This window comes from Schistocerca piceifrons, chromosome 8, assembly GCF_021461385.2.
Source record: "Schistocerca piceifrons isolate TAMUIC-IGC-003096 chromosome 8, iqSchPice1.1, whole genome shotgun sequence".
NCBI classification, from domain to species: domain Eukaryota; kingdom Metazoa; phylum Arthropoda; class Insecta; order Orthoptera; family Acrididae; genus Schistocerca; species Schistocerca piceifrons.
In genome coordinates this window covers 413,134,698-413,162,566 of record NC_060145.1, presented here as the reverse complement: position 1 = coordinate 413,162,566, position 27,869 = coordinate 413,134,698, and the positions used below count along the sequence as shown (strand labels likewise).

Below are 27,869 nucleotides of genomic sequence, written 5' to 3'. Positions count from 1 at the left end.
TACTTCGACGTCAACCAGGCTGCAATCAAAGTCACTAATCTACGTTTCGGGAGGAAGTTTTCACACGAAATGAAAGGTTGGAAATTTCGTCCTCAAGTAATATATTCTGAAACTTAGGTGAACAAGTACCACTGTCAAGCCCGTGCTAGTCTTAACACATTCACTCACAATCCCTTTCACTCACGTTAGCAAGTTTATGGTGTTGCATGTCCCGAAAACATAATAGTTACAAAAATACTGATTCCTTTTGATTGATATTAAGTCTGTCGGTACCAAACGCAGTCACAGTTTTTAGCCACCGACCTGCTCAATACGCCACGCGGAATTTATGTCTTTTCTCGCCAGAAAATTCACTTAAAAATTCCGAAATTTCTACACGCCCATCGGAATAAGTATGCCGTCACTTTACCACACTTTTGATGTATGAAACACTGCTACATCGGGCAACTTATCATTTCCATCGGAACTACTACTACTACACACGTCCGAACTGTTTCATGGCTAGGCTTCCACTCTTGTCTAGAATACTCTAAGCTTTACCGGCAGAGAGAGGCGTTAGAAGAATATTGCTTTACCATTGGTCAGTTTACTCAACCGCCAATAGCAGGATCGGCAGGCTAGCGACCGGTCATCACAGTCCTTTAAATTGAACAGGGACGACAGAAGAGAGGAATGAGAAATCTCATTTCACACAAGCGACATGCGAACCACATCCAGTTCCCTCCTTATATGGATCAATTTCGCCTTAAAATGACTGTGGTTGGCTATCGTAATTATAATGGGCGGACACTTGCATACAGAGAAACCTCAGTATTGATTTCACTAACTGCACAAAGCACTTCAGAGATAAGCTCTTACTACACAGTCTTTAAATTTGAATAACTGGAACCGATGCAGTAACTAGGCAACCAAACAAGGGGGAAGAGAGCACACAATGTATATCATAACCCCTTTGAAATAGCGACATACACTGCGTATGGACATGGGCGTACCCAGCGAGGGGTAGGGGGGGGAGGGCAGCTGCCCCCCCCCCCCCCTCCTAGAAGATATTCGCAGTTTTTCACTAGTTTACTGTTTTATTTAATAAGAAATGCTGCATGTTTTCTCGGATTGTACAAGTGCGTTCTTGTATTTAAAATGTTTATTAAAAGCAGTTTTTCGCTGGTTTACTGTTTTATTTTATAAGAAGTGATGTATGTTGTCTCAAGTCCTTGTTTACTGAGACTAGTATGACCTGCCCCCCCCCCCCCCCCCCCTACTTCAGCTCCTGGGTACGCCCTTGCATATGGACAATATGGATCCTACACATGTATTACTTTCGTTACCGCACCGAAAGACACTTTCGTCAGTACAGGATAAATCTATTTTAAACTTGAGATACTTTTATGTAAAATATCACAGAAATGTTGAGTGAAAAGATGCTGCCAAGCATTGAAGATTCGTAGCTACTGTGGTGTAGTATTTGTAATTTTTGTAACATTATCCTTACACAGAACTGATCACTGACTGAAAATTAGTTTTTACACTGATTTTTCGTGGTAATTTTCATCGTGAAGAGAATTTGGCCTGATAGTACTTCAATGCAACGTAACAAAAACACTTTCCTGCACTTTTCTTGAAACATAAATTTAGTTTGTCACACGCCATGAATCAGTAAAATCGCATATTCTTCTGCAGCTGCTTTTATTATACTATTCAATGTAATAAAACAGCTGGTACTTTATACACAATCCGGTGCTTTGCATAATACGATATTAATAACTTTAAACGCTTTACGTAGACCTACGTATAAGCAGTTTACGATCCGAAAATGTTGCAGATTAAATATCAAAGTAGGTGAAAGGACACACTAAACATCTATTGAAATAACAAAATTGTGATAAAGTTTGCTGCTTTTAAACATTTAACTAGTACAAGAGGACGACAAATAATGAATTTTTCAATATGTCCATGACTGTGAAAAATAGAACATACTGAACTTTAGCTCAGAAATAAATACTTCAGTCCTTTTGTGATGTAGAGCAACGTATTGCAGTCTCTGATGAGATTTAGCTACTGATGGATGATTTAGCAGCGTTTGCACAGTGGCTTCCAAATCGTAGTTCCCATCGTAATATTTGGCCAGTGGAGTAGTTAATGCTGCACCATATCTGCCTCCCTCTCAGTAAACAACGACCTCCAACTGGTCCTCGTAATAACATTGCCACTTCTGCTTGGTTGAGAAATAGCTGATAAATACTGTAGAATTATATGCAGCAATAATTTCACGTCCATCCGACACCATTCAACAATGACTGTGCTTACTTTAATCACCACACAGCACAGTACGTGGGCATCGCTTCTTCACAATCCTTCCAACCCACAAAGAGAACTGTTCTGGGACTTTCCGTCGCAACGTTTCTCCCACCTCACCTTTCCGCGGGGAAGTCCCTTTAGATTTTAACTTAAGCATAAAGTCATGACTCGCTACAGCTATAATTTCAAAGGCTCTAATACTTTCAAAACTAAGATCTACTTAACAATTTATATAGATTAATACAAAAGAAACATTTAAAACACATTTACAGATTATTGGTTGTGTACTTCGCAGGCTAGTGGCAGCAACTTACAGAGGCGATGTGGATGAAATGATGATGATTAGGACAACACAGCACCCCAGTCCCTGAGCGGAGAAAGTCTCCGACCCAGCCGGGAATCGAACGCGGGCCACTACGATTGACAGTCTGTCACGCTGACCGCTCTGCTACCAGGGGTGGACAGTTGCTCTGTGGGATATAATACGTTTCCTGCGTCATTTTCAAAATTTATTTTATGTGTCGTGACACGTCTCAAAAATGACTAATTCGTTGTCTCCACCTGGATAAATTTATGCGCACGCCCAGACTACAGGACACCCTTACTGTACTTGAATCTACTGAGTGCCTGAGTGCCACAGCAGGTACGGCCGACACCGCATAGGCAGGCTCAATGCAGGTGCCTAATCAGAACGTAGAGGGAATTCTTCTAATCTCAGAAAGTCCACCCAAGTTGCCCACATAAAAAGACGAAGGTAACACGTTATGGTGGGCTGGCATTTGGGAATAAGGCTTTGCTAGTGCATACTGTAGTCTTCATAATTTTACCATGGTTTGGGACCACTGTCATGTAATACTTTTTAAATGAAACTTCCTCCAGTTGACTGTATAGATCAATTATTCTGCTGTACTTTCATGATTTCAGCCTTAGGCCATTTTTAAGTAGCACAATGTTGTCCATGATCCGATTATTATAAATGGAGTCATCGTCGAAACCTGCATTATTATTAAAATAAAAATTAATGTATTTCGTCGATGATCACGGCCAACTTTGTAGTACTTGAAAGCGGCGGAAGGCCGAAATCATGATATTACAGTAGAGTATCGTCTATACAATCAAATGGCGAACGTTCGTATTAAAAAATTTAGTTTTAGTACCGATATTGTACAGTCGTTTGATGATTTTCTTTGTTGCAGGCGGCAGATGGTTTGAGGGTTGCCGACGCGGCCGAGCGCCCAAGATCGGAGACATCCCAAGGTGAGTAGTGACAAGTGACTAGCGCTCTCACTGCTGTCCGTCTCTGGTAACTGCACGGAAACTCTTCTGCTGCAAATTTTTGTCGTGCAAATATGCCCTATTCAAGTTAAATATTGCCCACTTCGGAGCACTACGTATATACACTGTTTGATCAAGGGTATCAAGACATCCATTAGTGGACATTAATATGCGGTATGTCCACCCATCACCTTTAAGACGGCATGAACTGTGCTGCGAACACCACCGCCTTCGTAGTTCCGTTTTGGCATTACACGTGATGGAAGGTAACGTTCTCCAGGCACTGTTCGGCCGAGGTTGGCCTATAAACGCGGTACGGTCTTGAAGATGACTTCTACATTCTTCTACCGTATAAAAATATTTGCTTTAGTAAAAGTATTTTCCATGTTATTGTTTGTTTATGTTTTTGAATTTGTTCCATAGGGGTCATTTTGGAACATTTTTTTCGCTGCTGTGTAACGTTCCACAAAACAAATTACGTTTCTTGTGTCATGGAGAAGACGATCAGTGACTCGCACATTGTGTAAGAAAAGTAAAATCAGATACAGGTGCATGTAATCTGTAGTAATAGAGAGGACAGAATAGAGGGGACGTTCGCTGTGTGAACCGTGACTCTTGTTTCTACCCAGCTGCAAAGGTTCAGCGATCTCTAACGTACAGGTTCCGCCTTACTCTTCTAAAGGTGATTTTTTTTATTTGCCCAATCGTAATATTTGGACGTGTATACATGCTCCCTTTTGTACTCTTAATGTAGAACTTAAAAATATGTGAAATTTTATATACGCTGCAAACCGACAGAAACGGGCAACTGTCGTTTACATATCTAAGGGGTTGATATACTTTCCATCTCGGTCTAAAACCGATCTGATGATAAGTTTGTATAAAATCTTATTAATCTGATCAGTTACCATTTTATTTAAAGGGAGAGAGAACATATCATTCTTTGGTTCTTTTTTGTCTTTCTTCTTCGGTCAGCTGTTATTTGGTTCAAGCACTGTTTATACTTTTTTCGTTATGCAAAGCGTGCTTCACGTGCTTTAATTCAGTGTGGAAGTGTTCTCGTGTACAAATTATTTTGTCTCTGTCGACAAGAGTTTTAATGACAACCCTCCCTTGCTGCGGATGATGGTTGAACGACACTACAATCTGCAAGATTCTCTAGCAACTAGGACATCTGCTAGTAAAATCTTTCGTTGTAATCACTTAATCGTCAGTGGATTTCTTGATATCTAATCTACACATACCTCTCTACTCCGCAAGCCACTTTATAGTGTGTGGCGGAGGGTACTCTGTGTAGCTCTGTCACATCCGCCTTTTCCTGCTGCAGTCTGTAACGATTCGCGGGAAGAACGGTTAGTGGTAAGCCTCCGCGGGAGTTCGAATCTCCGTAATTTTATCCTAACGGCCCTTTCGCTAGATATGTATTAGTTGACTTTTCTGACGACACACACTTTCAGAACTTTAACAGTACTCCAAACTGTGGTGCAGAATGGCTTTTTTTCACGCGATGTTTCGGAAAGGAGCAGAGAAACTTTGCAGCAGAGGAAGCAGGAATGAGGAAAGTTGTTTCCGTCTCGGGCAGAGACGCCCACGGCATTCCCAGCTCGCCGTTCGAGACACATATCTGTGTCGGGCCTACGGCCGCTGTGTGAATGTCGGCGGCGGCAGCAAGACGTGAGTGGCGTTTCGAGCACGCGTATCTCTTCCAGCCGAACGGGGCGGCGCTTGCAAAGGGCGCGCAGCCCTAAAAGCGCGCGCCTCCGCCTCGCCGGCCGATTTTACGTGTGCGCCCTTCAAAGCGTGGCCGGCGGCGCGGACCACCAGCGCCGTTACACACAGCCTACCTTACTGGGACGCCGGCGCCTATTCGTGGGCGGCCCAAAACAGCTCCCTCGCCCGCCCCCGTCTCGAGAGCCACGCCGGCCCTGCAGTCCTCTCAAACGACGTGCCCTCAACCACTCGGTCCCACAACACAGTTACCCAGCCAGCGAAATACCTGGGCGGCGGTGCTCATTCTATTGCTGGGAAGCCCCACTCACCTGTCGGTGTATCTCTTACAGAAATTGGTCAAATCACTTTCTTTCTTTCGCTTACGCCATTGTCCGGCAGCGATCACACGGTCGGCGTTGTTAGAACGGATTTGGCAGGTTAGTTTTAGGGGTGGCACAATGCCCTTCCTGTCGCCACCCCGTACCCCCAGGGATGGAATCAGTGTACCCCAGCTGTCTGCATCTAGTGTAAATAATGAAATAGTGCGAACGTGGTTCAGATGACTGCAACGCGTGTAACTGAGGCGGAACGTGGCGACCAGCCCAGTTTCACCTAGCGGAATGTGGAAAACCACCTAAAAACCACATCCAGGCTGGCCCTCACACCGGCCCTCGTCATTAATGCGCCGGGCGGATTCGATCCGGGGCCGGCGCGCCTACCCGAGTCCAGGAAGCAGCGCGTTAGCGCTCTTGGCTACCTTGGCGGGTAAATTTGTTTAATCACTGTGTAATAGAAAAAGGTGAGCCTAAGCGGAATACATCGAAGAAATGTCTTTTTTTCTGTCGTAGCTTGCGAGGGGCGTTCCTCATTGATGTACGCTTTATTTTTCTCCATCGTTCACGGTTTGACATTCGACTTACCATTAAATGAAAACATGGTCCAAGTAGGCGGTATTTCTTCTTTATGTGTGTAAACGGTCAATTTCTACCTTGGGTTATTCTGAAGCACGTATCTTAGAGTCGTTCCACACTTACTCGACTGCCTGGAGAATGGTGTCGAATGCAGGGCTGTTGTATAGGCTGTTTTACATTGTTACGGCAGTCGTGCAAACGGAGCGCCAGTTTGGGTGAGAGTAGAAACACGTCAGAACTTTACACTCATACACGCATTCCTAATTTTGTTTTTTTTTTGTTTTTGTCATCAGCCTACTGACTGGTTTGATGCGGCCCGCCACGAATTCCTTTCCTGTGCTAACCTCTTCATCTCAGAGTAGCACTTGCAACCTACGTCCTCAATTATTTGCTTGACGTATTCCAGTCTCTGTCTTCCCCTACTGTTTTTGCCCTCTACAGCTCCCTCTAGTACCATGGAAGTCATTCACTCATGTCTTAGCAGATGTCCTATCATCCTGTCCCTTCTCCTTATCAGTGTTTTCCACATATTCCTTTCCTCTCCGATTCTGCGTAGAACCTCCTCATTCCTTACCTTATCAGTCCACTTAATTTTCAACATTCGTCTATAGCACCACATCTCAAATGCTTCGATTCTCTTCTGTTCCGGTTTTCCCACAGTCCATGTTTCACTACCATACAATGCTGTACTCCAGACAAACATCCTCAGAATTAAGGCCGTTATTTGATATTAACACACTTCTCTTGGCCATAAATGCCTATTTTGCCATAGCGAGTCTGCTTTTGATGTCCTCCTTGCTCCGTCCGTCATTGGTTATTTTACTGCCTAGGTAGCAGAATTCCTTAACTTCATTGACTTCGTGACCATCAATCCTGATGTTAAGTTTCTCGCTGTTCTCATTTCTACTACTTCTCATCACCTTCGTCTTTCTCCGATTTACTCTCAAACCATACTGTGTACTCATTAGACTGTTCACTCCGTTCAGCAGATCATTTAATTCTTCTTCACTTTCACTCAGGATAGCAATGTCATCAGCGAATCGTATCATTGATATCCTTTCACCTTGTATTTTAATTCCACTCCTGAACCTTTCTTTTATATACATCATTGCTTCCTCGATGTACAGATTGAAGAGTAGGGGCGAAAGGCTACAGCCTTGTCTTACACCCTTCTTAATACGAGCACTTCGTTCTTGATCGTCCACTCTTATTATTCCCTCTTGGTTGTTGTACATGTTGTATATGACCCGTCTCTCCCTATAGCTTACCCCTACTTTTTTCAAAATCTCGAACAGCTTGCACCATTTTATATTGTCTAACGCTTTTTCCAGGTCGACAAATCCTATGAAAGTGCCTTGATTTTTCTTTAGCCATGCTTCCATTATTAGCCGTAACGTCAGAATTGCCTCTCTCGTCCCTTTACTTTCCTAAAGCCAAACTGATCGTCACCTAGCGCATTCTCGATTTTCTTTTCCATTCTTCTGTATATTATTCTTGTAGGCATGGGCTGTTAAGCTGATTGTGCGATAATTCTCGCACTTGTCAGCTCTTGCCGTCTTCGGAATTGTGTGGATGATTCTTGTCCGAAAGTCAGATGGTATGTCGCCAGACTCATATATTCTACACACCAACGTGAATAGTCGTTTTGTTGCCACTTCCCCCAATGATTTTAGAAATTCTGATGGAATGTTATCTATCCCTTCTGCCTTATTTGACCGTAAGTCCTCCAAAGCTCTTTTAAATTCCGATTCTAATACTGGATCCCCTATCTCTTCTAAATCGACTCCTGTTTCTTCTTCTATCACATCAGACAAATCTTCACCCTCAGAGGCTTTCAATGTATTCTTTCCACCTATCTGCTCTCTCCTCTGCATTTAACAGTGGAATTCCCGTTGCACTCTTAATGTTACCACCGTTGCTTTTAATGTCACGAAAGGTTGTTTTGACTTTCCTGTATGCTGAGTCTGTCCTTCCGACAATCATATCTTTTTCGATGTCTTCACATTTTTCCTGCAGCCATTTCGTCTTAGCTTCCCTGCACTTCCTATTTATTTCATTCCTCAGCGACTTGTATTTCTGTATTCCTGAATTTCCCGGAACATGTTTGTTCTTCCTCCTTTCATCAATCAACTGAAGTATTTCTTCTGTTACCCATGGTTTCTTCGCAGCTACCTACTTTGTACCTATGTTTTCCTTCCCAACTTCTGTGATGGCCCTTTTTAGAGATGTCCATTCCTCTTCAACTGTACTGCCTACTGCGCTATTCCTTATTGCTGTATCTATAGCGTTAGAGAACTTCAAACGTATCTCGTCATTCCTTAGTACTTCCGTATCCCTCTTCTTTACGTATTGATTCTTCCTGACTAATATCTTGAACTTCAGCCTACTCTTCATCACTACTATATTGTGATCTGAGTCTATATCTGCTCCTGGGGACGCCGTACAATCCAATATCTGATTTCGGAATCTCTGTCTGACCATGATGTAATCTAATTGAAATCTTCCCGTATCTCCTGGCCTTTTCCAAGTATACCTCATCCTCTTGTGATTCTTGAACAGGGTATTCGCTATTACTAGCTGAAACTTGTTACAGATCTCAAATTGTCTTTCTCCTCTTTCATTCCTTGTCCCAAGCCCATATTCTCCTGTAAACTTTTCTTCTACTCCTTCCCCTACAACTGCATTCCAGTCGCCCATGACTATTAGATTTTCGTCCCCCTTTACGTACTGCACTACCCCTTCAATATCCTCATACACTTTCTCTATCTGTTCATCTTCAGCTTGCGACGTCGGCATGTATACCTGAACTATCGTTGTCGGTGTTGATCTGCTGTCGATTCTGATTAGAACAACCCGGTCACTGAACTGTTCACAGTAACACACCCTCTGACCTACCTTCCTATTCATAACGAATCCTACACCTGTTATACCATTTTCTGCTGCTGTTGATATTACACTCTACTCATCTGACCAGAAATCCTTGTCTTCCTTCCACTTCACTTCACTGACCCCTACTATATCTAGATTGAGCCTTTGCATTTCCCTTTTCAGATTTTCTAGTTTCCCTACCACGTTCAAGCTTCAGACATTCCACGCCCCGACTCGTAGAACGTTATACTTTCGTTGGTTATTCAATCTTTTCCTCATGGTAACCTCCCCCTTGGCAGTCCCGTCCCGGAGATCCGAATGGGGGACTATTCCGGAATCTTTTGCCAATGGAGAGATCATCATGACACTTCTTCAGTTACAGGCCACATGTCCTGTGGATACACGTTACGTGTCTTTAATTCAGTGGTTTCCATTGCCTTCTGTATCCTCATGTCGTTGATCATTGCTGATTCTTCCGCCTTTAGGGGCAATTTCCCACCCCTAGGACAGGAGAGTGCCCTGAACCTCTATCCGCTCCTCCGCCCTCTTTGTCAAGGCCGTTGGCAGAATGAGGCTGACTTCTTATGCCGGAAGTCTTCCTAAATAGCGACGTAGAATTAGGAATAGATCGCAGCGAATTACTGCCATGGATGGTTTTGCTAAGGCGGCCGAAGAAAAAAAAACCCTTAGAAATGTGCGATGACATTGTTACCAAATCCGATGTAATGTCTGTACTATCATGGGTTCCGCAGACTGACTGTAATATTGGATTTCCTATGTTTCATATTATCAGATATTTGCCCTCCCCCGGACAGTGTGGTCGAGCGGTTGTAGGCGCTTCTGGAACCGCGCGACCGCTACGGTCGCAGGTTCGAATCCTGCCTTTGGTATGGGTGTGTGTGATATCCTTAGGTTAGTTAGGTTTAAGTAGTTCTAAGTTCTAGGGGACTGATGACCTTAGACGTTAAGTCCCATAGTGCTCAGAGCCATTTGAAACAGGATGCAATGAGTTCATCCAATCAACATGCGAAGAGACGATGTTGGGCTATTGTTTGAATTTTTATGGGCTTGAGAAATAAAGGGGATAATTCCTGCAACTATTTTAGTACGAGTATGGAAGTTTATGACGATATACGTTTAATAAGAAAGGACATAATTCAAAGCCGAAATACACCCTTCGGAGACTGTATCCAGCCTTGGAAGTAAAACGTAATTGGAAAAAATCAAGCATTTTAATTTTTTGGGAAGTATTATTTCTATCTCATAGGACATTAATAATACTGTGTATTATAATGAGATTTAACAACCGAAGACATATGTCCTGAAAGAATAATCTCAAATTCATAACTACTCATCAGAAGAAAAAACTAAATATTTAATTTAGAAATAGGATGAATGAATTGTCGAGGTTTCGGAGTGACGAAACAGTAGCGAACGTGCAAAACTTCCCTTTGAGGTCTTGGTAGCGGAACTGTAGGGTAAGGTTCTGTCTAACCTCTGCTAAGTGGTATCCGCGGGATCTTTGATTCTTTTTTGGAGTTTTTGTATTTCAGAAAGTTCCCCTACGTCACCGTAGTAAGTCGGAATTACTTCATACCGATCTGATTTTATTTCACGACGCTGCTGGGTTCACCTGGATCTGATTTCCCTGTTTCGTTTCAAGTAATCTTCTTTTTCTTTAATGTGATTAGTACTTCTAGATCTGCTTCCACCATCATAAAACAGTCAAGAACTATTAAAACAAGCATAATTCCAAACGAAAGGATATACAAACACTGAAAACCAGAACAAATACCGCCAGACGTGAACGCCAACGCTGTACCCCAGCCTCCGGCAGCCTGTTGCGGCAGTGTGGTACGCCGGTTTGCCGCAGCAGCAGCAGCTCGGCAGCCGTTTGCCATTTAGCCAACGCAAGGCAAGTGTCAAATGTCTCAATCAATGCACCGCCAGACAACCAAGTACCAGCGCCATTTACACGGCAGCCGAACAAGTGTGAAATGCCCCCTAAATTTCCAGCTTCATTTTGCATTGTAATACATCGTTGGAAGCTAAAGATACGTGCTTGAAAATGACCCAAGGTTCAGAAAGGTCGATCTCTCAGATAATAAAAAATTTCAGCGTACTTGGACCGTATTTTCATTCTCAAACCACGTTGAAACCGTGGACTCCAACAAAAATATAATTTTAAGTTGTAAGTATGTAGTACAGGGTAATCTACAATGAAGCGGGAAAGAAACTGGCATAGGCATGCGTGTTCAAATAAAGGGATATGGAAACAGGCAGAGGAAAGCACTGCAGTCGGGAACGGATATATATAAGATGAGAACTGTCTCGCGTAGTTGCTAGATCGATTACTGCTGCTACAGCGGCAGGTTATCAAGATTTAATTGAGTTTGAACGAGACCTTACAGTCGGCGACGAGCGATGGGACACACAATCTCCGAGACAGCGGTGAGATGGGCATTTTCCCGTACGATCATTGTATGAGTGTACCGTGAATATCAGGAATCAGGTAAAACATCAAATCTTCGACGCCGCCGCGGACCGGAAAAGATGCTGCAAGAACGGGACCAACGATGAATGAAGAGAATCGTTCAGCGTACCATAAGTGCAACCCTTCCGCAAATTGCTGCAGATTCCAATGCTGGGCCAGCAACAAGTATCAGTTTGCGAACTGTTAAACGAAACTTCATCGATATTGGCTTTCGCAACCAAAAGCCCACTCGTATACCATTGGTGACATCACGACACAAAGCTTCCACCTCGTCTGGACCACTCAACACCGATATTGGACTGTTGATTACTGGAAACGTTGGCTAGTCGGATGAATCTCGTTCCAAATTGTGTGGAGAGGATGGACTAGTTCGAGCATGGAGATAACCTCCTGAATCCGTAGACCCTGCACGTAAACAGGGGATTGCTCACTGTTCAAGCTGTTGGAAGTTCTGTAATTGTGTGGAGTGATATGGGAGCCCTGAAACGTCTAGATACGACTCTGGCAGATGACACGAATGTAAGCGTCCTCGGCCGGCCGAAGTGGCCGTGCGGTTAAAGGCGCTGCAGTCTGGAACCGCAAGACCGCTACGGTCGCAGGTTCGAATACTGCCTCGGGCATGGATGTTTGTGAAAACAAAAAAAAAACAAAATTTTATTTATATTTCAACCTCAAATTATTGTTATTTTGAATCATTCTTTGTAAATGTTGTAGATAAAACAAAAGGAAAGAAAACTGTAAAAACATGAAAAACGAAAATTGTAAGATGTATGACCTGTTTCAAACATTAGGTAACAGGTCTATAATTTGGCAATAAATAAATAATAAAAAAAAGTAAATGTTTGTGATGTCCTTAGGTTAGTTAGGTTTAACTAGTTCTAAGTTCTAGGGGACTAATGACCTCAGCAGTTGAGTCCCATAGTGCTCAGAGCCATTTTTTTGTAAGCGTCCTCTCTGATCACCCGCATTGATTCATATATGAAGATGGTATCTGTTCCTTCGGACATGTCCGAAAGAGCAGATACCATCTTCATATAGTTAGGGCTAACCGGCCATTGACCATCTTCTTCTGTGCTGGATGCACACGCATTGCTCGAACTCTTAAGGGACTCTTTAAGATTGTCTGCCGCGAGTAATGAGTGTAATGGGCGGGGCACTACGAATGTAGTGTGTGGACATTAAGTTGGGAATGTGGGTCTCACGAGAAGCGTGCAAAAGATAAATCCCTACAGGCGCACTATCCTCTGTGCCCTTGGTGTCTCAGATGGATAGAGCGTCTGCCATGTAAGTAGGAGATCCCGGGTTCGAGTGCCGGTCGGTGCACGCATTTTCAATGCCTGTCGACAGCTTAGGAACATGATTTAATTATCATCGCATCTGTTCGTGTCCATTGTGCATTACGACGGATTTGGGCAATTCCAGTAGGACTATGCGACAACCCAGAAGTCTAGAACAGCTGCAGAGTGGCTCCAGGAACATTCTCCTGAGTTTAAACACTTTCGCTGGCCACCAAACTCCCCAGCCATGAACATTGTCGAGCATGTCTCGGACGCCTTGCAACGTGCTGTTCAGAAGAGATCTCCAACCCCTGGTACTCTTGCGGATGTATGGACCGCCTTGCAGGATTCAAAAATGTTCAAATGTGTTTGAATTCCTAAAAGACCAAACTTCTTAGTCATAGGTCCATAGACTTACACGCTACTTAAACTAACTTATGCTAAGAACAACGCACACATCCATGCCCGAGGGGAGGACCTCTGGCGGGAGGGGCCGCGCAGTCCGTGATATGACACCTCAAACCATTTGTTCACTCCGCACCTGCAGGATTGATGGTGTCAGTACCCTGCAGCACTACTTCAGAGATTAGTCGAGTCCATGCAGCGTCACGTTGCGGTACTTCTGCGTGCTCGCGGGGACTCTACACGATATTTGGCAGGTGTGCAAATTTCTTTGGCTCTTCAGTTTATATAAACCTGATCTGCTTCAGTGCGTCATAATTTCTCTCCGAAAGCTCGCAGAAACAAGAATGTTGTTGTAATGATTTCAGTAGCTCTAGGAGAGCCAGAAGTACCGCCCTTTGTTGGCAAGTTGATTGTCATTTCTGTCCACGAGGTCCTTTGCCCGGTATCGTACCGCGCTTTCTCCACTACTATTAGTTCATTCGTAACCTCGTCGGTAGTGGTTTGTGATGTCTGTGAATGCGGGCCGCGTGACAATAACGAGCAAAATTGTGATTCGTTCGCAGTCTTCAGTTGGCAGAAACATTCAGTGCACACTTCGAGATAACGTATTGTGAAAACGAAGACAGACTCATTGGTTACAACACAACGGGCATACTGGAGAGAATTCAGTGTGCGTGGGATTCCAACAAAGACTAAATTTTATCGGTGGAAGGGAGCTGGAGACAACTGCGAAGTAAACAGTGATGGTGGTAAACAGGCCGTCACTGAGTGCAGAAGTTATTGATAATGTTGGAAGATGCTTGGAGAACTTTCCAAGAAAGTGGTTTCGTCCATTGAGTCAGAAGACAGGCATTTCGTATGGCTCGTATCAGACAGTTGCGAAGAAATCGACATTGTAATAAACAGAGTTCACGTGATGCACGAATTACAAGAAACATATCATGAGAAAAAAATTCGTGCAGTTAGGAACCAGTTCCTTTGGTGACCGAATAATCCCAAAAAATTTGTGGCCCCCGATCACCTGACCTAACCCCGAAGACTTTTTCTTGTTGAGGTATCCTAAAAGCCGAGCGTACGAGAACAGACCACGGACAGCTGCAGAACTCCGTGAGGCCGTTCCACACGACATACGGAACATTTCCGTGGATATACTTCACAGAACATCACCAAGTACGGTGAAACGAGTACAGTTGCGCGTCGACGTTGGTGGAGGACACTTCCGGCAGTTTCTGGGAGTAATTTGAATATATTGTATGCGTGTGCGAATACGATTTCCCAATCGTAATCATTTTCCAAAATTGCGAAGTTTTCCTTTATTGGTTCAAATATTATGACTAAGTAAAGTAATTCAGGTTTATGCCAACCGCACAGTACTTTGGTGTAACCTTAGGTGGCTGGATGATCACTAGAAGCGTAATGTGATTCGTTTGCGTTATTGTTGTTTCGTCCCCCTCGTTTCATGTGGCAGGGGATTGACTGTCTTTCTTACAATATTCCACTCTTCAGCCAATAGCATTTTTAAAAATGTAACACAGATGCAAAAACACGGTCGGACTGGTTTTCTTTTGAAGCTGAAAATCAAACACGGACACGGAAATACGTACAACTTAAAACCTCATCAAAGAATGGTGTAATTCTTCGATGAATAAGCACTGAATCACTGCACTTTAACTTGAAATCTGAAGGGCGTGAGCTTGGATAGGATGATTTTTGGAGGAGAGTATAAGTTACATAGTGATGAGGGGTGTGGGTAGTAAAGGCAGGGGCCTGTTATGCAGGAAAACTATGGAGGTGAGGAGGATTTCGGTGTGTGGGAAGGCTAACGGTAACGAGAGGAAAGAGTTGGGGATGGATGGAGAGAGAAGGGGAGAGGGGAGTCCCGATGTGGAGACGGAGTGTAATCTGAGCCGTGCATGGCTGCAGTATGTAATCGAAAGCGCGATTCAGCCTCTTTGACTGTAGCTAAGCAACGGTCCGGTTAATGTCCCGCCCGGGGCACGTGCGCTATTTGCCGTCCCGGAATAGCTCTGCCTCAGCTGTTACGCTCACCAAAGAGGGGAGGATGGTTATCCAACAGCAGTTCCTCGCGGGTATGTGGGACATTTACATTACAACTGAGTAGTCCCCTGAGAGAAAGTCTACATTGCTAATCTATCAATTACATGCCTGTGAAATGTGACGCTCGAATCTGGTGGAGACGGCCTTGTTATTGTGTCTGCTGTTTCTGTAGAAATTAATGGCCGGGCGTACTGGATGTCTGATATGGACTTAACTGATGAGCACTTAATGTCCTGATGTTACGTGAAGCTATCTAGAGTTACTTGCTGTGGGTCGGGGTTCTTGTACGGTGTGTTTTATGAATCAGTTAACCCCAGTGTTGTCATAGACGAGTTTAACTGTAGTTACAGTGATAATCCTGCGTTTACTCCTGTTCTCTAATAGTGGCTCATTCTCTGTTCTGAGCAGGTAACTAAATGTACTTTTATCTAAATTTTATCGGTGTTTAATATTTTCTAATGGAACAGAACAACTGAAGAGGACAAACGCAACAGGTGGCATTACCAAGTTAAATTGTTCAGTTTCTAATTCTAAAATTTTATTGTCCTTACGCTTATATTTATTCAAGTCTCTCAGAGCTACTAAACATGTGTAAAGAAATACATAAATATTTCTATTACCTCATATATCAATAAATTGCCATTTGTATTTGAGCTGTTTCGTAATTCCTGCACAGTGCAGCCTATTTACCTAAATGGTGTCAATACGTGAGCGGACAACATGGACTGTGATCATCAAGGACAGCGCTGGATGCTGTCATTTCTTTTGGAGGATGTGTAACCACTATGGGTATTCACAGCCGGTTTGTGGCGTTCTGCGGACAGTATCCATCGAAAAGCGCTGTTCCAATATAACAAAGCTCGTCCCCATACGAGTCGGAAAGTTACGGGTGCCATCGCTGAAATGATGTTCCTGGTGTCGATACAAACTAACGCATCCTCTTGATTTTGCACCGTTAACTCCTGTAGGCCCCCCTTGAACCGCTTTTCTGGAGGCTGTAGCAAAAATAGCGGGACAGCTGCTCGTAGTCCTAGGAAGCCTGCGAAATGACGACCGCGCAGAGGTCTCTCCGCAGTCCCAACTACGTGCTAATCGGAAGAAGTAAAATCGGGAGAAAATGGTGGGAATGGCAGTACCTGGAACCCCATTTCAGAGATGACAGCCGTGATATGTTAGAGTATAATGACTTTTCTGGAGACTAGAAATCTACTCTGTAGGAATCAGCATGGGTTTCGAAAAAGACGATCGTGTGAAATCCAGCTCGTGCTATTCGTCCACGAGACTCAGAGGGCCATAAACACGGGTTCCCAGGTAGATGCCGTGTTTCTTGACTTCCGCAAGGTGTTCGATACAGTTCCCCACAGTCGTTTAATGAACAAAGTAAGAGCATATGGAATATCAGACCAATTGTGTGATTGGATTGAGGAGTTCCTAGATAACAGAACGCAGCATGTCATTCTCAATGGAGAGACGTCTTCCTAAGTAAGAGTGATTTCAGGTGTGCCGCAGGGGAGTGTCATGGGACCGTTTCTGTTCACAATATACATAAATGACCTGGTGGATGACATCGGAAGTTCACTGAGGCTTTTTGCAGATGATGCTGTGGTGTATCGAGAGGTTGTAACAATGGAAAATTGTACTGAAATGCAGGAGGATCTGCAGCGAATTGACGCATGGTGCAGGGAATGGCAATTGAATCTCAATGTAGACAAGTGTAATGTGCTGAAAATACATAGAAAGACAGTTCCCTTATCATTTAGCTACAAAATAGCAGGTCAGCAACTGGAAGCAGTTAATTCCATAAATTATCTGGGAGCATGCATTAGGAGTGATTTAAAATGGAATGATCACATAAAGTTGATCGTCGGTAAAGCAGATGCCAGACTGAGATTCATTGGAAGAATCCTAAGGAAATGCAATCCGACAACAAAGGAAGTAGGTTACAGTACACTCGTTCGACCACTGCTTGAATACTGCTCAGCGGTGTGGGATCTGTACCAGATAGGGTTGATAGAAGAGATAGAGAAGATCCAACGGAGAGCAGCGCTCTTCGTTACAGTATCATTTAGTAATCGCGAAAGCGTTACGGAGATGATAGATAAAGGCTCCAGTGGAAGGCTCTGCAGGAGAGACGCTCAGTAGCTCGGTACGGGCTTCTGTTAAAGTTTCGAGAACATACCTTCACCGAGGAGTCAAGCAGTATATTGCTCCCTCCTACGTATATCTCGAGAAGAGACCATGAGGATAAAATCAGAGAGATTAGAGCCCACACAGAAGCATACAGACAATCCTTCTTTCCACGAACTGGAATAGAAGGGAGAACCGATAGAGGTACTCAGGGTACCCTCCGCCACACACCGTCAGGTGGCTTGCGGAGTATGGATGTAGATGTAGATGTAGATATTCTAACTCATGTGGAGACGAGAGACGTCGTGTTACGAGGGCGTCGTTAGTGATGGCGAACACTGACCACACACTACCGCCAGTCGCTTGCGTTTAGTGTCCTTCATGATAACACTGCGTTTTGTCCACTCACATAAAGACAACAGTTGGGAAAAGAGGTAAACTGTTAAGTGGTATCACTTTTACTGAATGTGCTACCACCTACGGTCAGATCAAAGTACTACGTACCAGAGAATGCGGTGCGAGCCAAAAGTCGCACTACGACTGATGGGAAAAATGTAATGTAGATCAAAATGGAACGCACCTTATAGTTCGTAATTTAAAAAAAACTTGAGGAGAATATTAAAGAAAGAGAAGAGGAAGTAGGAGAAGAGATGGGATACAGTACACACTGCGAGAAGAATTTCTAAGGGGACTGTTGTTCCCAAGTCCCATGTCGAAACAATGTGAAGTATGCGGACACCTGGCTGAAAATGACTTACAAGTTCGTGGCGTCCTCCATCGGTAATGCTGGAATTCAGTATGGTGTTGGCCCACCCTTAGCTCTGATGACAAGTTCCACTCTCGCAGACACACGTTCAATCGGGTGCTCGAAGGTTTCTTGGGGCATGGCAGCCCATTCTTCACGGAGTGCTGCACTGAGGCGGCATTCCAAAACATCCCAAACGTGTTCTATAGGATTCAGGTCAGGGCTCTGAGCAGGCCTGTCCATTACAGGGATGTTATTGTCGTGTAACCACTCAGCCACTGGCCGTGCATTATGAACATGTGATCGATCGTGTTGCAAGATGCAGTCGCCCTCCTTGAATTGCTCTTCAACTGTGGGAAGCATGAATGTGCTTAAAACATCAATGTAGGCCAGTGCTGTGACAGTGTCACGCGTAATAACAAGGTGTGCAAGCCCATACGCTGGCAGATGACATTCAACGAACATTCGCCATACCCACACCCTAACAGCGGATCGCGACATTGTGTACGGTGATTTGTCACTCCACACAACATTTTTCCGCTGTTCAATCGTCCAATGCTTACACTCCTTACACCAAACGAGCCGTTGTTTGGCATTTATCAGCGTTATGCGTGGCTTATGAGCAGCTACTCGACCATGAAATCCAAATTTTCTCACCACCTGCCTAACAGTCATAATACTTGTAGTGGATCCTGATGTAGTTTGGAATTCCTGTGTGATTGTCTGCCTATTACAAACTGCGACCCTCTTCAACTGTCGGCGGCTTCTGTCAGTCAACACCCGAGGTCGGTCTGTACGCTTTTGTGCTGTACGTGTCCCTTCACATTTCCACTTCACTATAAGATCGGAAACAGTGGACATAGGGATTTTTAGGAGTGTGGAAATCTTGCGTACGGACGTATGATTCAAGTGACACTCAATCACCTGACTGTGTTCGAAGCCCGTGAGTTCCGCGGACCGCCCCATTCTGGTCTCTCACCACGGTGTCTAATGACTACTGAGGTCGGTGATGTGGAGTACCTGGCAGTAGGTGGCAACACAATACACCTAACACGAGAATCGTGTGTTTTTGGGAGGTCCGGATACTTTTGATCACATACCTGAGCATTACTGTGATCCTAGGGAGAGCTGGCCGTGACACTATACACTCAGATTGAAATAAAAATTTAATAACTCACATTGCAAAGTGGACAGAAGCTGACAGGTGTGAATATTAAAGAACTTTCAGTCAGAGATGCAAAATATTTACTCGATTGGTTTACAGAACAATGTAAAAACTGAACAAGCTCATCTCGGGGAAGATCAGTCTGGGTTCAATTTTTTTTTTGGTCATCAGTCTACTGACTGGTTTGATGCGACCCGCCACGAATTCCTTTCCTGTGCTAACCTCTTCATCTCAGAGTAGCATTGCAACCTACGTCCTCAATTATTTGCTTGACGTATTCCAGTCTCTGTCTTCCTCTACAGTTTTTGCCCTCTACAGCTCCCTCTAGTACCATGGAAGTCATTCCCTCATGTCTTAGCAGATGTCCTATCATCCTGTCCCTTCTCCTTATCAGTGTTTTCCACATATTCCTTTCCTCTCCGATTCTGCGTAGAACCCCCTCATTCCTTACCTTATCAGTCCACCTAATTTTCATCATTCGTCTGTAGCACTACATCTCAAATTCTTCGATTCTCTTCTCTTCCGGTTTTCCCACAGTTCATGTTTCACTACCATACAATGCTGTACTCCAGACGTACATCCTCAGAAATTTCTTCCTCAAATTAAGGCCGGTATTTGATATTAACACACTTCTCTTGGCCAGAAATGCCTTTTTTGCCATAGCGAGTCTGGTTTTGATGTCCTCCTTGCTCCGTCCGTCATTGGTTATTTTACTGCCTAGGTAGCAGAATTCCTTAACTTCATTGACTTCGTGACCATCAATCCTGATGTTAAGTTTCTCGCTGTTCTCATTTCTACTACTTCTCATTACCTTCGTCTTTCTCCGATTTACTCTCAAACCATACTGTGTACTGTTCACTCCGTTCAGCAGATCATTTAATTCTTCTTCACATTCACTCAGGATAGCAATGTCATCAGCGAATCGTATCATTGATATCCTTTCACCTTGTATTTTAATTCCACTCCTGAACCTTTCTTTTATTTCCATCATTGCTTCCTCGATGTACAGATTGAAGAGTAGGGGCGAAAGGCTACGGCCTTGTCTTACACTCTTCTTAATACGAGCACTTCGTCCTTGATCGTCCACTGTTATTATTCCCTATTGGTTTTTGTACATATTGTATATGACCCGTCTCTCCCTATAGCTTACCCCTACTTTTTTCAGAATCTCGAACAGATTACACCATTTTATATTTTCGAACGCTTTTTCCAGGTCGACAAATCTTATGAAAGTGTCTTGATTTTTGTTTAGCCTTGCTTCCATTATTAGCCGTAACGTCAGAATTGCCTCTCTCGTCCCTTTACTTTTCCTAAAGCCAAACTGATCGTCACCTAGCGCATTCTCAATTTTCTTTTCCATTCTTCTGTATATTATTCTTGTAAGGAGCTTCGATGCATGAGCTGTTAAGCTGATTGTGCGATAATTCTCGCACTTGTCAGCTCTTGCCGTCTTCGGAATTGTGTGGATGATGCTTTTCCGGAAGTCAGATGGTATATCGCCAGACTCATATATTCTACACACCAACGTGAACAGTCGTTTTGTTGCCACTTCCCCCAATGATTTTAGAAATTCTGATGGAATGTTACCTATCACTTCTGCCTTACTTGACCGTAAGTCCTCCAAAGCTCTTTTAAATTCCGATTCTTATACTGGATCCCCTATCTCTTCTAAATCGACTCCTGTTTCTTCTTCTATCACATCAGACAAATCTTCACCCTCATAAAGGCTTTCAATGTGTTCTTTCCACCTATCTGCTCTCTCCTCTGCATTTAACAGTGGAATTCCCGTTGCACTCTTAATGTTACCACCGTTGCTTTTAATGTCACCAAAGGTTGTTTTGACTTGCCTGTATGCTGAGTCTGTCCTTCCGACAATCATATCTTTTTCGATGTCTTCACATTTTTCCTGCAGCCATTTCGTCTTAGCTTCCCTGCACTTCCTATTTATTTCATTCCTCAGCGACTTGTATTTCTGTATTCCTGATTTTCCCGGAACATGTTTGTACTTCCTCCTTTCATCAATCAACTGAAGTATTTCTTCTGTTACCCATGGTTTCTTCGCAGCTACCTTCTTTGTACCTATGTTTTCCTTCCCAACTTCTGTGATGGCCCTTTTTAGAGATGTCCATTCCTCTTCAACTGTACTGCCTACTGCGCTGGGTTCAATAGAAATTTAATAACATGCGAGGTACTAAAAATGAAACAACTCTAATGGAATGCATTCGAATCAAATCGAGTGATACTGATAAAATTAGATTCGCAAATGAGATACTCAGAACAGTTAAGGAGGTCCGTTATTTGGGCAGCGAGGTAACTGACGACGGCCGAAGTCGAAAGGATACAAAATTCAGAATTGCAGCAGTAAGAAAAGCGTTTCTGAATTTGTTACATGGAATATAAACACAGATAACAGGGAGTCTCTCCTGGAGCTTCTTATGTGGAATGTTGCCTTGTATGAAAGTGAAAAGTGGATGATTAACGGTGCAAACAAGAACAGAACAGAAGCCTTTCAAATGTAATATAGAAGAACGTTGAAGCTTAGAGGTTTAAATGAAAAAAATAATAAATAGAGTATCGTTGAAAAGGGGGGAAAATTGTTGATCAGCTTGTCCAAAAGAAGGAATCCTGTTTCCATTATTTAATCAACATCCTTGGATATAATTTCAAATATGTTTTTCGCACGCAGGCATTGCAGATAACAGGTAAGCACATTATAGCATATGGACGCAACTGTCGCGAAACAGAGTCGCAGCTTAGCCTATTGCACAACATTTTTAATTGATCGAGAAAAACGTCTCATTCCTGTGATTTTCTTTATTTTCAGGGAATTATAATAGATGTTCCTACGAAAACGTACTATATGATCTTCAGGCCTGTGTAAGTAGATTCCACGCCAGTAGGGATGTTCTGGATCCAGCCAGTCGGTTTTTATTATATCTGCCTGTTTCGGTTCACACACGTTCTCAACAAATGTAATCCACCCACAAAGGAGGTAGCTTGAAGAACCCTCGTTTGGCCGATACTTGCAAATTACTCAACAGTCTGGGACCCGAGCTCATCGAGCAGATAATGTAAGACACAAAGAAGGGCAGAGCGTTCTATAACGTCCATTTAGTGATCGTGAAAGTCTTCCAGCGAGGCTCCGCCGATTCCGTTGACAGAGATCGTGTGATTTACTATTTCGTAAGTCAGTTTTCGTAGAATATTTAACCGGTGTATTGCTTCCTCCTAAGTATATCTTGCCAACGGCCTTGTCGCAGTGGTAACACCTGTTCCCGTCAGTGCACCTAAGTTAAGCGCTGTCCGGCTGGGCCAGCACTTGGATGTGCTGCCGAGCGCTGTTGGCAAGCGGGGTGCACTTATCCTTTGTGAGGCAAACTGAGGAGCTACTTAATTAAGAAGTAGTGGCTCCGGTCTCGTGTACTGACATACGGCCGGGAGAACGGTGTGCTGACCACATGCCCCTCCCTATCCGTATCCAGTGACACCTATGGTCTGAGGATGACACGGCGGCCGGTCGGTACCGTTGGGCCTTCATGGCTTGTTCGGGAGGCGTTTGGTTTTTAAGTATATTTTGCGGAAAGGCTATGGATGATAGATTAGCGAGATTAAAGGTCTTACGGAGACTTATAAAAATGTTTTTCTCTTCCACCATTTGGGACTGCAATAGGAAAGGGGAGAGTGATAATGTAATACAAAATACTCTCCGCCACATACCGGAAGGGGGCTTGCGAAGAATCGATATATGTGTAAACAGGTTGGACAGAAACATTGGACCAACGAGAGAAATGCATGTCTGAACATGTCCAGATGGTAGCTGCGGCGTCGATAGTTACGATGTCACAACGTCGGTGCACGCTCTCGTAAGTTGTCACTGCGAGAGAAGACTAACTACGCCGACCACAGCGCCCTCTGGCCGACACTGTACAGCTCAGGGAGTGCAGTCTTGATTTCAGCCCATTTCATCAAGAGCAGTCGATCTGGAAATATCGCTTCTCCTACCGAGTGGGCTAACTTGCTATTGAGACTTTCATCCGACATGGACTATGGCTTCACACCTACGTGCTCGTCCTAGCCAAAGTTATGTAAGCCCTTAATTACTTGTGTTTTTAGACTCCAGTAAAAAAGTGTTAGTTACATGCAGTACCGAAGTGCTTCACCTCTCCTGCTCCTACTCGCTTCCTTCACTCTCGGCCTATATTACAGGAGCAGACCCACGCGCCGCCTATCCAGGCGGGATACAAAAGTAGCCAGACCTGCAAGTTTCACTGTTATATTTGACCATTGAACAGCACCTGCGCAATGCCCTCAGTACGTTGAAAGTGTCAATCGTGGACAGAACAATGTTCTATGTAGTTACTACTGCATTATGTTCCAGCTCAGAGCATTCGAACGTGGACAGATTGTTAGTGCTCTTATGGTGAGTGCTTCCGTAACCAAGGTAGTTGTAGTGTTTCGTGTTTCAAGACTACCGTATCTAAGATTTATACCTCGTAGAGGGATAGCGGAAAAACATCATCCACTATGTCACAACCTGGACGAAAGTATATCTTGAGTGATAGTAAATGGTTCAAATGGATCTAAGCACTATGGGACTTGACATATGAGGTCATCAGTCCCCTAGAACTTAGAACTACTTAAACCTAACTAACCTAAGGACATCACACACATCCATGCCCGAGGCAGGATTCGAACCTGCGACCGTAGCGGTCGTGCGGTTCCAGACTGAAGCGCCTTGAACCGCTCGGCCACACCGGCCGGCGGTCGGGTCCACTTCCTAACAATCAAACATGGATGGGGTTCGGTGATGATTGGGCACCCATGTCGTGGGTGGCCGCCGAAGTCACCAGGCCTCAGTTTTATTTATCCTTTGTGGTCTACTTTGGGAAGATGGGTGCATGACCGCTATGCCCCTCCTATTACCTGAACTTGCCACTATTTTGCAGGAATAATGGTATAAGACCCCTTGAAAAGCATGCGGTGCCTGCATGTACCCATTCCGAGACGGATGGAAACTGTTTTGAATGTCATCGGCTTCCCTGCACTGTATTATACATGGTAATGTATTTTATGCTTTTCCATGATTTTGTCCACCCTGTGTAGGTGAACCGCTCTTAGTTTAGTGTGTCGTAGGGTGTTACTAAATTACACGACGACACACGCTGGCTGGGGAGAGTTTGTGCGCATAACGTGCGGCTTTACGGTTTCGTGATAGTGTTTACGCTTCCGTGACTCACGCAGGCCGGCGGCCTCTTGCCAACAGCGCAGTAATTACCGCTTACGGGCTCGCATGCGCAGTTTCAGCACGCACACGGGCATGACATGTGAGCACGCGTGTACTGGTCGCCATTCCTCTGTATTTATGCTTACCTGAACTGTTTTGTACCGCGCGCGAAGCATATTGCAAGATGCGGCTCTTGGTGTTGTGATGCAATGACGCCTGCTATCAGTCTAGTCTCACGTTCTGGTTTTCCGACGTCTTAGGCTGTCGCTATGACTAACGAAGAGTTTTCTGCTTATTGACAGGACAGGATTTTACTTTTATTTTTGTTATATCTCGTATTGTGTTAGAAGTAGCATGTACACCCCTTCTATAACAGACTTGATTTTAAAAAAGTTGAAATTTGTTTCCGAAATTTTATGAAATGGCCCCATTGAAAGAGGTCTATATGTATCAGAAATAGCCGTAACTCGAGGAGAAAGCTTCTGAGAATATACTCTTCTAGCGCCGCATGGTATGAAGGGAGAATCGAAACGTGTTAGATGTAGTGCTTTACAATTAGGTGGGCTGCTAAAAATGAGGCGAGAAAAGGAATATATGGAGAAATACTAGCTAAGAAGAAGGGACAGGACGATAAAAACGTGGTACCTGACGAGAGTAAAAACTATACGGATAGTTAGAGGTTTGAATGCATTCAACAACAAATAACTGAGGGTGTGGGGCGCTACTGGGTACAGCCACAAATCATAGTTGATGCGTGTACAGGGCACTGTGACCAGTGAGACCAACGTGAGTGACATTCTGTGGCCCTTAGCCATACCCTAACTGCACAAAGCCCCAGACGCCATTTTTCAACAAGACAAGGCACGACCACACGTCGTTTTACGAACACGTGCCGTCTTCTTCAGCCTTTTGCCCTTGCCCACCAGATCACCAGACTTGTCACCAGTCGAAAATGTACGGTATATGGTGAAATGATGTGATCAAATGGCAACCACAACAAATGAACTTTGAAAACAGGTGAACGCAGCATGGATGACTATACCACAGGACAGCATTCGCGCCATATACGTGTTGATGTTATCACGCACGGAACAAGCTATTAGGGCCCATGGTGGACCCTGTGCCTACTAAGCAACAGTACACATGCTGAACCGAGGTGACTGAAATGGTAATCATTTCAGCAAAACGTAATAATATACATGTCCTATGAATATGAACATCCTATCTTTAGTCGTTCAAGGTAACACGAGTATATTATGCAGCGAACGTTAGCGTACCTTGTACAAAGAGCAGCATCATTTCAAACGTGAGACTTTTGAGAATCGACTCCATAGGAACAGACTAACCACTGACACGTAAGTTTTCGAACTCAGAGGGTAAAGTGCAACTAAAATAAATGATGAGCATATTCTATGTTGGATGCAGTCGGTATATATACAACTGCAGCCTGAAATGAAGAGCTTCAGAGCGGGCGAGTGGCTCTTTAGTAGTTATACGCACACACAAAGATGTGTGGCTTCAGATAGTGTGCATTATCAGTGAAATTTCCCTACTGTCAGCTTGTTTCTCGTTTTGCTTCGACTTGTCGATTCCTTAGCGATACTTCAAGAGTTCCCTCCACTCCATAGCTGATATAGATTGACGTATCCTTCGAAATCGCGTGGGAAGTACTGGGTCTTCTCTCTTGAGGCCTGGGGGGGGGGGGGGGGGGGAAGAACAGAGCCTCCTGAAAGTGGGGGTGGCAGGTATTGATGGTCCTGTTGGGCGTTAGGGCGCACTCCTTCCTCTGGCGTCAATAGCTGTGGCCAGTTGCAGACCTCGTAGATCCCACGAAAACTATTTATTACACACATCAAACACGTTTTAATTGGCATTTCATTAAGATTCGATCGGTCGCGAAATGTAATCAGCAATGAAGATCCGATGAAGATTTGCACAGATTTGTAAGGCACTGTCCGTAGCTTGCCCGTCGATCACGTCATTTCGCTCCGCTCAATTCTGAGCACGTAGTGAGTACGTAGGGATAAAGGGTGACAATTACTGAACTATATGAAATAAAATCATCATAACTTCTGAACGGTTTGTTTTAGGACGCTGAAACTGCACGGTTGGCAGCGGGGTATAATGGAATTAGAATGGTTTGGTTTAGAGACGAAGTCCACTTTCATATGGATACGTTCGTCAAGAAGCAAAATTGGGGCATCTGAGAGACTGAGAACCAGCATTTCGCTATCGACAAGTCTCTTCACCTTCAACGAGTCTCTGTGTGCTGTGCAGTTTCCACGACCGGTGCCAATTCTTTGATAACACTGTGACCCGAATGGTACGTGAAAGTTTTGGAAGACGATCTCATCCCCATTATCTGAAGTCAACCTCATTTCGAGAAGACGTGGTTCATACAAGACGGAGCTCGACCCCATGGAAACTGGAGAGTTTTTGATGTTCTGGAGGAGCACTTTGGAGACTGCATTCTGGCTCTGGGGTACCCAGAGGCCACTGGCATGGGCCTCAGTTGGTCACCGTCTTCTCCGGATCTGAACATATGCGACTCCTTTCTGTGGGGCTATATTATAAAAAAAAAAAAACATGGATTAGCAGAAAACAGCCACTCAGGGCGTCTTTGACAGCATCGACGTTCCGACATTTCATCGGGTCATGCAGAATTTCGATGTTCGTCTGCACCAAATCATCGTCCATAACGACAGGTGTATCGAACATGTCATAACCTAAATCCGAATATCTGTAGTGACGTTTACATGGTGAATAAAGTGTGTGTACGTCGTAGTTTGCAACTAATTTACGTTTTTTTTATATAATTCAATAATTGTCACCAGGTACCTACAAAATAGTGTTTCCCGCCAATTACGAGGGCCTGCTGAGAGATATCGATTGATTTCATGTAGCGCACATAACGTGGTTCTGAAGCATTTCTTTGTTCATGAATGTTCTTGGCGGCATACTTCAGGAAGACGTTCCTGCAGCATTTTCGATTGGAAGTGTTTGATCTCTCACCATGTATCCCGTACTTCACTCTACTCACATAAACCGTTGGCAGAAATGAGAATACCGAGAAACTTAACATCAGAATCGAGTAGAACGAAGTTGACCAAGTTAAGTAATTATACTAACTTAGCAACAAAATAACCCGTGACTAACGGAATAAGGACTACATAAAAAGCAGACTAGCACTGGCAAAAGGGCATTCTTGGCCAAGAGAAGTCTACTAGTAACAAACACAGATCTTACTTTGAGGAACAAATTTCTGACGATTTACGCTAGCAGCGCAACGCTCTATAGTAGCGAATTGTGGACTGT

The 27,869-nt window shown here is 44.0% G+C and overlaps 1 protein-coding gene across 1 annotated transcript in view; it reads left to right on the top strand.

Annotated features, from left to right (window-relative positions):
- LOC124711298 (calcium/calmodulin-dependent protein kinase kinase 1) overlaps positions 1–27,869 on the top strand; it is a 1,501,168-nt gene that overhangs the window by 693,353 nt on the left and 779,946 nt on the right. The window contains exon 3 of the mRNA XM_047241302.1: positions 3,492–3,552. Coding sequence (XP_047097258.1) covers positions 3,492–3,552 — 61 coding nt within the window. The remainder of the gene's footprint in view (positions 1–3,491; positions 3,553–27,869) is intronic.